Source organism: Mytilus edulis, chromosome 4 (assembly GCF_963676685.1).
Source record: "Mytilus edulis chromosome 4, xbMytEdul2.2, whole genome shotgun sequence".
Classification (NCBI taxonomy): domain Eukaryota; kingdom Metazoa; phylum Mollusca; class Bivalvia; order Mytilida; family Mytilidae; genus Mytilus; species Mytilus edulis.
In genome coordinates this window covers 27,603,194-27,617,927 of record NC_092347.1, presented here as the reverse complement: position 1 = coordinate 27,617,927, position 14,734 = coordinate 27,603,194, and the positions used below count along the sequence as shown (strand labels likewise).

The following is a 14,734-nucleotide window of genomic DNA, read 5'->3' as shown; positions in this document are numbered from 1 at the left end:
TGGCATAATTAACTTGTATGGAATGTTAGTGACTATGGTTTATTTTTGGTTATTTTCATACAGCAAAATAAAATCACATTACACCATCATTTGCTGAAAAAATCATTTTTAAGGATGCATTTTTATGCATAATGTTTTCTGGTCGTTGGGTCCATTCGTTCGTTCGTTCGTCTGTTCGTTCGTCCGGCTTCAGGTTAAAGTTTTTGGTGACGGTAGTTTTTGATGAAGTTGCAGTCCAGTCCACTTGAAACTTAGTACACATGTTCCCTATGATATGATATGATCTTTCTAACTTTAATGCCAAATTAGAGTTTTTACCCCAATTTAACAGTCCATTGAACATAGAAAATAATAATGCGAGTGGGGCATCCGTGTACTTGGGACACATTCTTGTTTTTGTTTGTTTAAATGTCATATCATTTTAATCAAAATAGTAAAATATAGTTATTCAGAAAATTTTGTCTTTAAAAAAGATACTCAATAGAATTTGTAAAAATGTCAACTCAATTTTGCAAAGTCTGTAGATATCAAATAACAATAATTCCACAAACACTCAGCTCTTAAAAAGTAGAAAAATTTCACACATCAATTTGAATGTTTTGGCATCTTGTAAACTGCAACTTTTTCTGTCAGCAAAAGGATAGGTAAATTCTTTCACATTGGACCCATTTAAAATAGAAATTACATATTGAATGCATCATACTACTTAAGATTAAATATTTTAAGAATTGATATATGTTTTAATATAGGAACTGTCTTTTGCAGTGTCAACCTCTTCAGCCGGACTTCTAATGGTTAGCTCTCAACATCTAGAGAATGAAGATTCTCTCCATAGTTTGGATAGAAATTTGCATAATAGTTTGAATTTAGGGAATAGTAACAAGTCACGAAAAAGACATAAAAGTGCTGGTGATTATCACACAAAACCTAGGTCTACAAATGGTGCATTTACAAACTGGAGACCTCGTCATGTTAGTGGTGATGATAAAATGCATGTCAGATTATGTGATTTAACTGCGAAAGAAGATGATTTATTCATCGAGGAATCCGATAAATTAGACGGTTCTTTTAATGATGAAAGTACAAATGTTGATGACACTAAAGATAGTGGTGTAGTGCTAGATACTGACATAACAAACGACAGATTAAGTAGGCCAACATCCATTCCTATTGACACACCTACAAGGGATTCAATGTCACTCGAACTCGAAAGTCCAATTTCTAGAAATTCAATTGGTACTCCTGTAACGGAGAATGATCCATTAGGCTTTTTTGATGATTCAAGAACAAATGAAGAAAACACTACAAAAACTAATTCCAATGTTAATGGCAAATATTCATTATCAGGGTCTCAACAGAGTTCTGATGCTGTTTCTTGTACACTGTTTATTGACAATGATGCAATTGAGAAAGATCAACCAATGTTTACTATAGGGCAGGACAAATCAGAGTGCAATAAAACTGAAGGTCGAGGAGAAAGAACGTTTAGTTTAGGTTCTGTCCATAGTTTAGATTGTACAAGTGACTCACAGCCATTATCACCATTAGAAAGAGTGGGAAAACGTCTGAAAGATGTAGGAAGAACAAATTCTTCTCCAGGAGGTTTAGATAAGGAAGATAAAAGTGGAAAATCTAATTTATGGCCTGTAAAAGGATATCTTTCTTCTTTACACTCTCCGTCAAAAAAGTCTAACGATTCATTAGATGGGACACCAGAATTGGAAGGTGGTTCTGAATCAAGATTTAAACGATTAGGAAGCTTCCGTAAACATAAAGAACGATTAAGTGGTGCATTCAAGTTTGGAGCAGGTGCTTTAGCTAATAAATTCAGCGAGTTAAAACAGACAATTACAACTCCTACTAAGTTTGGATCTAATTCTTCCATTGATGTAACAGATGAATCACGAGGGATCGACGTACCAAAACGCCATAGTATGAAAGATACAGTTGATGGTGGTGTTAAATCAGTACCAAATAGACAAGGTTAGTATAGAATTCAATCAATGGTTAATTTGCATGTCACAGATAGAACATAAGGTATTTTTAATATTGAAAGGTTTTCAAGTGTATTAAAAGTTTGTTGGTTGTCTAAAAGATAAAATCACATACAAGATAAATATCATAGTTATTATCGGACTAGGAATAATAATTGGTATTGCAAGATGATAATTTTTTTATCAGTGCATTAAACTTTATATCAACCTCAACTGTATTTTCTGGGAATATTTGATTTTGTAAATTGTTTAAAAAAAAAAGTGTAGGTAAAGATAAAAGACAAACTAAATGAATACAAGGTTTGTAAAAATAACAAGATACAAATAGCTAAAGTGCCAATTATTATGACTAATGGGAAAGACAAATGTTGAAATGTGAACTGAATGTTGGATACATTTGCATCAGAAACATTAAAAATGGTTATGCAATGTATAAAATGTATAATGTATACTTTATATTCATTTCTGAACAATAAATGAGAAATGAATTATTGTACCTAGTTCCAGAATTATTTGGTAGTTTGCCCACTTCCATGACTGCATCGTTCTTAGAACATTATACAGCAATGACAGATTTTGGTGAGATCAGTTCTGGTTTTATACATTTTGTAGTATAACAGTTGTGTTTTTATAATCATGGTGATTGTGTGAAGAACAGATGTAGTTTCATTTCCATAACATAAGCTGTCATCACTCTTCCCATGCTAATTTTTTTGTGAATTATGTGTTCCTGTTTGCAGTTTTGTGTGGTTTGAACATCTGCAGTATGTAGTAGAAACATATTTAGTCTATGATTTTTAAAAAGGTGCTCAGTTTCACATGTACGTTTTAAAGTTTTCTGATCCTCTAAAGAATGATAATAAACTTTTTTGCCAGTCATTAGAATTCCTACATTCTAGTTTGCTCTTTTTCAGTTTTATCTCAGTTTTGCTTGCCTAATTAGACACATGCATAGGTTCACCTTGTAAACATTTCCATTCTCAATTTTATAGTGTGTTTGTACACAATATATATTGGTTGTCACAGTACATGCAGTATTTGTCATTTAACATGTTTAATACCTGAAGTTATAAATCAAACAAAGTACGAAAGATAGTGATAATCATGATGATATTCCAAATTCTCTATATAAAAAATGACAAAAACAAACCACTGACAATGTTCCTGACTTTTGACAGGCACATGCATATGTGCTGTGGTTGAGAAACACTTTGATTTTAGATAGAAGAAAGTGCAGAACATACTGAAAAATAGACACTATAGTTTATACAAACATGACAAAGCTATTTCTATTTATGTTCAATTACATGAAAATAACATGAAATAAATACATAATAATTTTAGAAATGTATAATATTTTTCTGTGTATTTTAACTATATTTCTTTGAAAAAAAACTAATGGTGTAATTAATTGCTATTGATTTTGTTTTACATGACATCATTCATTGTGCCATTCATGCTCATCCTCAAAGTTAAGTGTGGAAAATAAGAGAACACATGTACAATTCTTATATAATTAGAAGATAGTTTTATTTTTCAAATGGGTATCAAGTACTTATAGTATATATTTTAAATGACAGTGTTGAGTTTAAAATGTAGGTACTAAAATTGTCCTTTAAATGTTCTGTAATAACTGTTATCAACATTATCATGATTATTTAGCTAACAGAGTTCGCGAAATCTTTTTTTCCCTGGTGGTCCTTGAAGAAAATCTTTTGGTCCTCACTATTAACTCTATTGAAAAATACTAAAATTGTGTCAGTCCTATGCAACATTTTGGTGGTAAAATCCTGAGGACCACCGCTTTTCGCGAACTCTGAGCTAAACCTTCTTTTCTCTTATAATACAATAACTGCTAAGGGAGCATTGATTTTTGTCTTCTGAAGGTTTGATATTTCTGTCCAACCATGTGTTTTGTAGTGCTCATCACTTTAAATTTTTAACTTTCACTTTATAATATTATGTATTACATGTTTAAGAAGCTGTAATTTTAGATACTTAAGATATTACATTGGAAATCATTTCAGAAATTGCATTACAAATTATACAGTACTATACATATCAAGTCTTGAAATACAAAAAAAAAAGTTATTTCCATTGTTCACATTAAAGAATGAGTGAATTATTATATTCTTATGGCCCCGCAACAAATGCAACAAAGTTGTTGGGGCTATATAGTTTTACCCTGGTCCGTCATTCTGTCATTCCGTCATTCCGCAACAAACCATTATACAGGCTTTATTCTAAACGCCTTCAGATATTGACCTGATTTTTTGGTATGTGAATTGACCATGAGGAGTTACAGATCCAGTATGAGTTTCGTTTCGGTCTGCTGGTTTTTGCCACATTACGGGTTTTGGACTTCGATAAATTGTTGAAAATCAGTTATACAGACTTTTTTTCTAAACGACTTCAGATATCGGGCTGATTTTTTGGTATGTGAGTTAACCATGATGAGTTACAGATCAAGTTTAAGGCTCGTTTGGGTCTGCTGATTTTTGCTAAAATTACAGGCTTTGGAATTTGATAAATTGTTGAAATCACAGTTATATGGAGTTTTTTAAAGCCTGAATATTTTGAGCACATTTTTTATATGTGAGACTACCATACTACCATAGTGTTTGTGTCCACATGTGTTGTTGAAATTGCAGATTTTTCAAGTTATTGAGACGGGGCCATACATGTCGTTTTGACACATCTAGTCTGTAATTATGATAGACTGTATTTGAAAAGTTCCAGCTATCTATGACAAAGGCCAATACTTTGTATGGCAATGCTTTTTAAGCAGGGCTTTGAAAAAGGCAAACAGAACTATATCAATAAAATACCTTATTTCCAGGACAGATACATTAATGAAATTCTTATTTAGGTCCAAATCATAACATTATGTATTGAAATTTCTGAACAAAATCTGCATCAGACAATGTAGTATACTGTATAGATTATAGTTTTAATTCATGTTTGTAAATTTAATTCACCAAATAACTAGTTGGGTCAAATGTATATTTCTTACTATACTTACTATGAAATCATTTTTTCCTACAGCGGCACTGGGGAGTTTAGTTCCATCGTCATCCTTCATTGAACAATACATTCCACTTAAAGAATTTGGAGAACGACAGAGAAAAGCTAAGTTTGTCAGTCTACAGAGTAAAATGAGTGATATTGCAATGGAAGTTGAAATATGTAGTACATGTAGATGTGCTAAATGTCGATTGTTACTTTATGATGAAGAAATAATGGCAGGCTGGTCAGCTGATGACTCAAATTTAAACACCACGTAAGTATCAATTAGTCAGCTGAGAACTATTTTATCATGTATACATGAATTTAAATTTTAGTTTCTTTTGTATATTTCGGAGTTTAGTATGACGACCATTGTCACTGAACTAGTGTACATTTTTGTTTAGGGTCCAGCTGAAGTACGCCTCTGGGTGCAGGAGTTTCTCCCTGAATTAAAGACCCATTAGTGGCCTTGGGCTGTTGTTTGCTCTTTGACACCTTCCCCATTTCCATTCTCAATTTTATGATGCTTAATTAAAGAACTAAAGTCCTATCTACAAGTCATCATTCCAAATAAATATTTCAATACAATCAAAAATTAAATGGACATTTTCAATTTATATCTAAAATCTCAATACCAACATTACTATTGTAATGACAGACTGGACGGCTTTTTATAAAATGAAAAATAAACTGGTAAAAACCATTCAAAGAATATTCTCCTGGAAAAATGTTCAAAGATAAAAAATTAAATTAAAACCGTATGAACAGATATCTTAACATGAAATTTTCCTGCATTTGTTAAAGAGCTGATAGCTATAAACATGAGTCTCACAGATTTGACACAGTTATATGCTGGTCAAATAATTACTTAGTTTGTTAATTATTATAGGAAACATTGTATGAGTGTCTTGTTTAAGCAAGTTTTGCAATCTTATTTTAAAACACAAATTTTAGCAAATTAGGTCAGAAAAACCTTCTGGGCCATACAGTGACCTATAGTTATTGATTTCTGTGTCATGTGAATTGGCAATCATATCACATCTTCTTCATATCATATCATGTATTGAAACTGATATTAAATATTATGAATAATGCACTCTGTTTATATGTGCCCTGTCTTGCTTTGCCTGATTATTGAACTCATTGTTGATTTTATTATTACAGGTGTATATTCTGTAGTACCAAACTAGTACCTAATTTACAGATTTATACAAAGGTAGGTCAAATAATGAAATGTAATTGTAAAGGTTTTCAAAAACTGTTAGACAATCACACAATTTCAATAGTTTATTGTCTCCTGTTCTACTGTGTTTGGGAAATTTGAATACAAAATATTATATATGATATATGTCATGTACGTAGCAGATATTAGTCCATTTGTAGATAATCAGGTAAAAAAAATAAAATCAAAAGGAAACTTTTATGAATATTTTTTTCCACAATTATTTTTATATTATACATTATTGATTTGTATTATAGGACTGGAGAGGAAAAAAGCAGTCAGAGTTGGTAGATAATGAGGATGATAAAGAGAGTGATGTTCTTTCTAGTCACAGTGGACAGGACCCATGGGTCTTACACGATCAAAAGGACGGTGATCAATCATCTTTATCTAGTCTTGACAACCAGAATGCATTTTTCTTCCCAGAGGAACAGTTAGAAGACGATGACAGTATGTCTCCCAGTCCTTCCCTCTCTCCTTCCAAAGTTAGGAAATCCAGTCATAAACACCTACAGGCTACCAAAGATAGTCACCTGGCAGAAGCAGCAGCTAGAAGTCCTAGTAGCCCCGACTCCTCCAATAGTATGTTTATCCTTCCTCAAAAGCTTTGCTTGCTTTGCATCCTTTTACACTCACAAAATTTTCCAACTTATTATTCTTTAGCTTTATATTGTATATTTTGACACATTGATGTTTCTTTTAAGGTAGATATGTGAGGGGGGTAGGGGGCGCGGGGAGTCAAAATTTTCAACAACATCTTCATACTTCTGCTATATTGTCATTTCTATCACGTCAGTTTGAAAAAAAAAATATTAAAAAAATCAAGCTTATTAAGTTATAAATGTTAAATTGTCAGATTTTGTAAGGATATACATGGGGATTTCACCAGGGTGTAAGAGAAAGAGAACTCAATGATAGACTTATAAGATAATATATAATGTTTCCTTCAAAATTAAAAATTAAATTGGGGTAAATTGTCAATTTTTGTTACATGTAAAAATTAGTATGTAAATTTACTGTAATAGGGATCATCACAGTCTATTTAAGGGTGGTGCTCCTTTTACTGTGACAGGGATCACCACAGTTTATTAGCACCACCAATGATTTTTATTGCACACAACCCTTGATTTCCTCACCATAAACCATATAATTTGAGGTACAGTAAATTTTACTATACATTCCTTTACAAACTAAATTATTGCATATCATTAAGCCAGTTTTCCAAAATCCACAAAATAATTAAATCCACGTTATCACATTTACTATTGACAACATATGTTATAATATATAGAATATATAACATATAGATACTATGAAATAATCTTTTATATATTATAATGATACCCTAATTTTAACATAGATATAATTGTCTTTCCTCTCCCAAAGGTTCTGTTAATTTAGAAGACATGGCCCAGAAAGGCTTGAGACGTAGATGTGCCAGTGAATGTTTTACAAGTGCTACAGACAATATGGTGTATGGTTCGTCCTATGATTCTACTGATGACTTTCAGGCTAGACTGTTGAGGTCTCCGTTACGTATATCTATAGGTGAAGAAGAAGTGCTTCCATCAGGGCCAGATCCTATTCCAGAAATGAAGAGGGATTTTATGGACAGGTAGGATCGGGAATTTATTATTTTATCGTAGCGGCTTTAATTTACCTGCTTTAATTAAACTTTCAAGAATATTTTAAAACAGTTCAAAAAATATTGCATTTGAGATATCATGTTAGAATTTAATATGATATGACTTAATTTGACATTTGAACAAAACTTTTCTAAACTACACAAATATTTTTTATAATGTTGACAGTCTGGTGAATTAAATATATTTGCTCTATTGAAATACATAAAGTTGGTTTGGAAGATTGATTTTTTTTTAAATTATTTTAAATGTGAATGCAACATTGTAATTAGAAGTGTTCTTGGTGCCTATTCTGCTAATTAAGTAAACCTGTAGAGTTGTTGTTACTGTTTGAGAGGGATTCAAAACAATTTATATTTTTAATAAAGAAATCCCAATACCAATCAGAGAAAGCTAGATTATTCACAGTATGTTATATAGACTTTTTGTTACAGGTGTACATCTAGTTTAGACCCTATAAGTGTACCCTACCTTAGTCCTATCGTATTGAGAAAGGAATTGGAGAACATCCTGTCCAGTGAGGGTGATCTGTCTTTGATATCTGATAACTTTCTTGATGAACATCCAATCATATTCTGGAATCTAGTAAGTATTAACAAAGGCTTTAAACTAGAAGAAAGCTACTTCAGTGTCTATTTGTCTTGTCTGAAATGGACGTCTCAGAATGTGTGATATTGAAATGCTGATCTAGGGTGGATGTGGAAACCTATATTATGTCAACAATTTGATCACAATCCAGATTCAGACAATATGAAGCTTGAATATTGTGTCCAAACTGTTTCAGAAGTTAGAAAGCTGGATGATTTTAATCTTATAAGATTATATATGTTCTTAAATTTCTATCTGTCAGTTCTCTATTTTACCTGCATTGTCATGGTTAAGCAACTGCTTAAAACATATAGTTATTCAATAATATGATTTTTGTCTGTTATGAGTAATTTGACAACTATTTGATATAGAATGATTGTAAATTGTATGTATCTAACATCTGAACTTGACCTCATCTTCAAAGGGCATTGGTCAACATTTAGTTTTTAGATTAACTGTTTATCTTATACTTTAAGCAATAAGTCACCTATATTCAGTGTATTGATAATTTGTTACAAGATGCATAGTTTTGTCTGACATGATTCACATGAATTTCACCACAATGTCTTGGATTGTTGATAATGTAAATGTAAAAGATACATGTAGTAAGCCTTTGAAAATCAGTACAGCTGTTGAAACATTTCTGTGAGTCCACTTTTGTCTTATTTTGTTGAGTGCAAATTGCGAATACAGCAAGACAGAAATGATTTCCTCCAAATAATCATACAGGTAAATAACTTTAAATCATAATAAATATACATCACACATCCTCTATTTCTTTTATAGGTTTGGTATTTTAAAAGAATAGAAGTTCCAAGTCATTTACCAGGATTTTTATTGACTGCAAAATCTATAAACAAATCACCTAAGGTAAGAAGTAATATTTTTTTGTACTGTTGTATGTATTTATAATGTAGTTTTATTGTTATTAGAATGATTAAAATTAAAATTATAGACTTTTCGAAGAAGAAAAAAGCCATCTTTAACATATGTACAAAAATGTATTTAAAAGCTAATGTTATTCATTCATCATGAATTTTTCTTTTAAAAGATTGACAGTTGTAGTGTCTTTTTCTTCTTCACAATTTACAAAGAGTACACACTATTCACAGGGGCGGATCCAGCCATTTTAAAAAGGGGGGGTCCCAACCCAGGATAAAGGGGGGTCCAACTATATGTCCGCATTCAAATACATTGATAGGCCAAAAAAAAAGGGGGGGTTCCAACCCCCGGAACCCCCCCCCCCCCCTCTGGATCCGCCACTGATTCAACATGTTTTATTCAAACCTCTTGACTAATTTGTTTAACACATTGATAGTTGCTATGGTTTTATTTATGAATTTAGAAGGAGTAAACACTATTCAACATGTTTTATTCAGACCTCTTGACTAGCCTGTTTAACACATTGATAGTTGTTAACATAACGGTTTTATTTCAGAATTCAGAAGGAGTATACACTAGTCAGCATGTTTTATTCAGAATTTTTGACTAGTTGATAGTTGTGGTTTTATTTCAGAATTCAGAAGGAGTATACACTAGTCAGCATGTTTTATTCAGAATTTTTGACTAGTTGATAGTTGTGGTTTTATTTCAGAATTCAGAAGGAGTATACACTAGTCAGCATGTTTTATTCAGAATTTTTGACTAGTTGATAGTTGTGGTTTTATTTCAGAATTCAGAAGGAGTATACACTTGTCAACATGTTTTATTCAGACCTATTGACTAACTTGATGATAGTTGTGGTTTTATTTCAGAATTCAGAAGGAGTATACACTAGTCAACATGTTTTATTCAGACCTCAGTGGGATAATCTTAGGATACATGAAGAAGTTGGATTACCCATGTACAAAGCCTGGAATGAAGGTATGTAAGAGCGGATAATAAGAAATTATTATTTTACTGGAAATAACATTGTCTTATACATGTGGTAATACCAATGTAGCACTGTAACTTTTACTTTAATTGAATTATGTTACAAATTCAAGGCATCAATTCCACCATCATGTTCTATAATTGTATACATAAGTTAAGACGTTGTGTAAATGATTTTATAAATCCAGATTAAATCTTTTTTTCTACAGGTTACAGCTCACACATTGTTGATGCATTGGTTACTGAAGCTAAGCCATTTAATAGAGCGTAAGTAATGATGTTGAGTAAGATATGGTGTTAATAGTCAATTAGTCGTAAGTGAAACTCTTGTGCTTGTCACATGTAGAGAGGCAATTTATTTCAATTGTTGATGTGGAGGGGATTTTCTATTATAAAATGATTGATTTTATGTTAATTTGGTCAGTAGTGTTTTAATACCATAATAAGAATGTTTCAAAAGGGTTATGGAAGAGTTATATCACTATTTTTACAGCCCCATAAATGATTTGTTAAAAAGAATAACTGGATGTATTGCACCAGGAATGTTTACATAGTATTCATTGTTTATTTGTTTTACAGAATTTTACACCAGATAATTACCAGTATACAATGTAATGATCTACTTAGTCCAATAAAGATGGTGATGAACTGTCGTAGACGACTCCGTATACACAGAAGTCGACATAGAAGTATTTACAGAGATATTCTATTCTTAGCTTTAGTGGCATGTGGTCGGGAAAATATTGACTGTGGTAAGAACACCTTATTTACGAAATTCTTTATGAAACTGATTTGACAAGAGTTAATAGATGTGGCATCAAAGTATTGATAAAAGAAAGTGTGACAATGTTATTCTTTAAATCAAAGTTTCAAATAGTATATAAAAATTATCCCCAATCCCCTAACTGTCACAAAGTTATGGATGAGACATGGTCATGTATTGTCAGTTAGTAAATCTCTTTACCAGCTAATGTTATTTTGAAATATATAATAATTTTGTATGGTTCCCCTTGAGGGGAAAACATTGGTCATAGTCATATGATTACCCTATGGAACTGGAACAATGCACACTATTGAATGTATGATTATAATGTCTCGTGCATTCTTAACCAGACAATTATGAAAGGATAGAATTCCTATTTGATATCAAGGTTATAAGTCAAAGATACCTGATATCCTATGAAAAAATATCCAGCCCAAATTTATTGTATGGCAAGGAGATCTTCTGTTCAACAGATTACCCTTTGAGAGAAAATATCACTAACTTTGGACCATTGGTTTAAGACTGCTTTAAATGTTCTATATTCAGAACTTATTTTTGTTCAGAATACCATAAGTCCATTATATCTTTGGCTGTTTGAAGAATATTTATTGAACTTTCTGTCTACAAATAGTTGAATTAGGTGGATTGATTTTATTATGTACTCATTTCAGATGCTTTTGACCGTGAATTTCGTACTGCATTCCTCAAACTTTCCCAGATGGAAATGAAAAGAACACAAAGAGATGACAGACCGAGAAAAACTAAAGTCATATGGTGTAGAAAAGTGTTTGGTGAACTAGAAGTTTAGAGAATAGAGGGATAATACAAATGAAAAAGATTTCAAAAACTGCTAAATATGTTTAAAGGGAAAGATATTGTATTTTGAAATATACTGGAGCAAATTATTTATTAAATAATTTTTCTCAGACAATTGTAAATTCACTATTTTTGATTTATCTGATAAGGCTGTTAATTCTTGTTTATATGTCAATATGTAAGGATCATGTGACAAAAGATGTATATAACATGTACTTAGACTCTGATAGATACTACAGGATATATTATGAAGACTCTGATAGATATAACAGGAACTATTATGAACTGGTAGCAATATATTTGATCTGTGATAAAACTTTTCCTGCTGTGGTTTTACGACTTGCCGTATTATATGTTGTGAAATAGTGTTTTTGATTGTGGTGCTTTTTATTTTGGTGGTATGCTAAACATTATAAGTTCCAATCATGGCTTCAAATGTATATAACATCTATACCTGATCAGAGTGTTGAACTTTCTGTAGCTTTTAATTGTGAAAAGAAAAAAAAGAATTTTATTGAAAATTCTAGAAATATGTAGTAGTTTAATAGTTATATTCCATGTAATAGTGGTACTAAGGCATCTTAAATTATCAAAATTAATTGTAAGTAAAAGTGATCACCTTTGTTATTAAATAAAGTAAACATCACATGATCTTCTCTTTTCAAATAATTATCTCTAATATTTTAAAAGCTAGTTTTCCATTTGTTATAATAGAACATATAAATAAATAAATAAACCTGAATTGTTACAAGCCACAGGACTCAAAACCATATATACTTGACAGTAATAGAATGTAATCAATAATATAATTGTATTTATGGTAATTATGGGTAAATTGTAAGGTTGTGTAAATACTGTAGAAACTATTGTACATCTGTCTATAGAATGTTGTACAGAATGAAATTCCAAACTTTTTAAACTTGTTATTTGTTTTGTTTGACTCTGTGTTTGACATTATGATTTTTTGTTTTCATAATTTGCATTAGAAATTAGGACATTCATATGAAATATGTTTTTGTGTCTTTAGCATTATTCACTTCTATTAAATAGGATGTCTTTGTAGCTTTCTGTTTGGCATGCCATGTTTAGGTATTATGTAGATTACTGTTGGGCATGCCATATTCAGGTATTGTGTAGATTATCAAGCTTTGGCTGTAGGTGTTCATTATGTTAGGGGGTTGGTTTTGTCTTTTTTCTTCTGTATAAATTATTGAAATTTAAGTTCCCAATAATGTATGCATTATTTGTGCCCTTAAGTTAGTACTCCTAAGTTTGATGAATAATTAAAGCTTGCCCGGTCTGCCTTTCAACCCCGTAAACGCTACCCCTATTTAAAATTTAAATGGATATCAATGGAACTTTACAGGAAGGTATATGAAAGACATAAGACAATTCTGATCAGACTTAATGTAGTAGAGACATTTATTTGATCCATCATGTATTATTGACTTTTTGAATTCCACATATCCTAATCCATCTGACATTTAAATTAAAGTTCATACAAAGGGTGTACAACATATGTGATAGATATACTACAATCTGGCTTGCTGTGGACATTACTTTTATAAAACAAAATTTTAATCATTTTTTAGAGCTAATTTCCTAATGCATGTAGAGCAAGACTTTAGTTAGCTTGGTTGCTTTGTTTGTATATTGTACAGTTGTATAAAGGAGATGAAGTCCTATCAAATATAAATATAATATAAACAAGTTTAACTTTGCCTATCTATATTGTTTGCGGATGTCATCTTAATTACAAAGTTTGAGTTAAACGTTTATAAGCAACAAGCCAACCAAAGTTTTACTCTACAATGATTAAGAAATTAGCTGTATATTATATTTCAGTAGCTTCTTTACTGGCAACTATCATGTTTTTGTGTGTTCATGATCAGTCCATTCTATTATTTATAAAATCTTGTATTATAATATTATTGCATGTCAATGTTTAACAGTAAGACTGTAAGTTATTGCTCACATCATCATCACTTGACCTTTTAAATATAGAAACACTGGGATTAATCAAGAATTGGAAGAAATATATTAAAATCAATCCAATCAATCAGACTATAGAATGTTAAAGTAAATAGATACCAGTATGCAGAAAACAATATATTTATCTCAGTGATGATACGGAAAAGTAATTCTTACAAGAAGCTTGTTATTTAACGCTAATACTGATGAATACCACGTTAGTCCAATAAAAGTATGAAATGTTTTCCTTCTCTGATTAAACAATTGGAAGGGGCGATTTTTTATTTTGTTCTTTTTCTTTTGATTTATAACTTACCTATATTTGCATTTAGCTCACATATTTGTTTGTAATGCATGTTTTAGTTTAAAGGTTTTTTCTGAATGGCAACATTGTCCAAAGAGGGGGGTGACTATTTCATTATTTCTAGTTATAATAGTGTGGTCAGCTAGTGTTTACATTGTCATTCATTGTATGTCATAATTGCTCATCAAATAAATACTCTTGACGATATGCATTCTTTTCAATTTGTGTTTATTTGTAGTATGGGAGTTTTATTATCGTAAAAATTGTTATATCCCCTCTCCTCTACTGTTTTACCCCTTTGTCTGTCCCATAAAATTTCCTTGTCATTTTTCTAAGGAACTACAAATCATAGCTTCCTGAAATTTGATATTACATTTATGACGACATGCTTTACTGTCTGATGCATTTTCAAATTATTGGCTTTATTTTGGGCCAAGTGAGCTAATCTTATCGAAACCAAACTTTGCCACACATTAAAATCAAAATCAAAACTACACACAGATGACCTGATCTTCATCATGCTTTCAATATGAAGTTTGGCGTAGGCTTTGCTAC

General features: G+C 31.2%; 1 protein-coding gene across 3 annotated transcripts in view; it reads left to right on the top strand.

Moving 5' to 3' along the window:
• The window catches only part of LOC139521808 (C-myc promoter-binding protein-like), a 46,567-nt gene extending 32,181 nt beyond the window's left edge, over positions 1-14,386 (top strand). Inside the window, exons 27-38 of one of the 3 annotated variants that reach the window (XR_011664072.1) lie at positions 766-1,983; positions 5,040-5,274; positions 6,165-6,216; positions 6,480-6,804; positions 7,609-7,837; positions 8,300-8,450; positions 9,240-9,323; positions 10,208-10,316; positions 10,535-10,592; positions 10,905-11,077; positions 11,760-13,515; positions 13,725-14,386. Coding sequence is in view for 2 of the 3 variants with exons in the window: in XM_071315442.1 (XP_071171543.1) it covers positions 766-1,983; positions 5,040-5,274; positions 6,165-6,216; positions 6,480-6,804; positions 7,609-7,837; positions 8,300-8,450; positions 9,240-9,323; positions 10,208-10,316; positions 10,535-10,592; positions 10,905-11,077; positions 11,760-11,896 (2,771 nt within the window). In the remaining variant the exon portion in view is untranslated. Of the gene's footprint in view, positions 1-765; positions 1,984-5,039; positions 5,275-6,164; positions 6,217-6,479; positions 6,805-7,608; positions 7,838-8,299; positions 8,451-9,239; positions 9,324-10,207; positions 10,317-10,534; positions 10,593-10,904; positions 11,078-11,759 lie in introns of all 3 variants that reach the window. The other 2 variants (XM_071315443.1, XM_071315442.1) reach the window with 2 other exon arrangements.
• Positions 14,387-14,734: the final 348 nt, after the last annotated feature.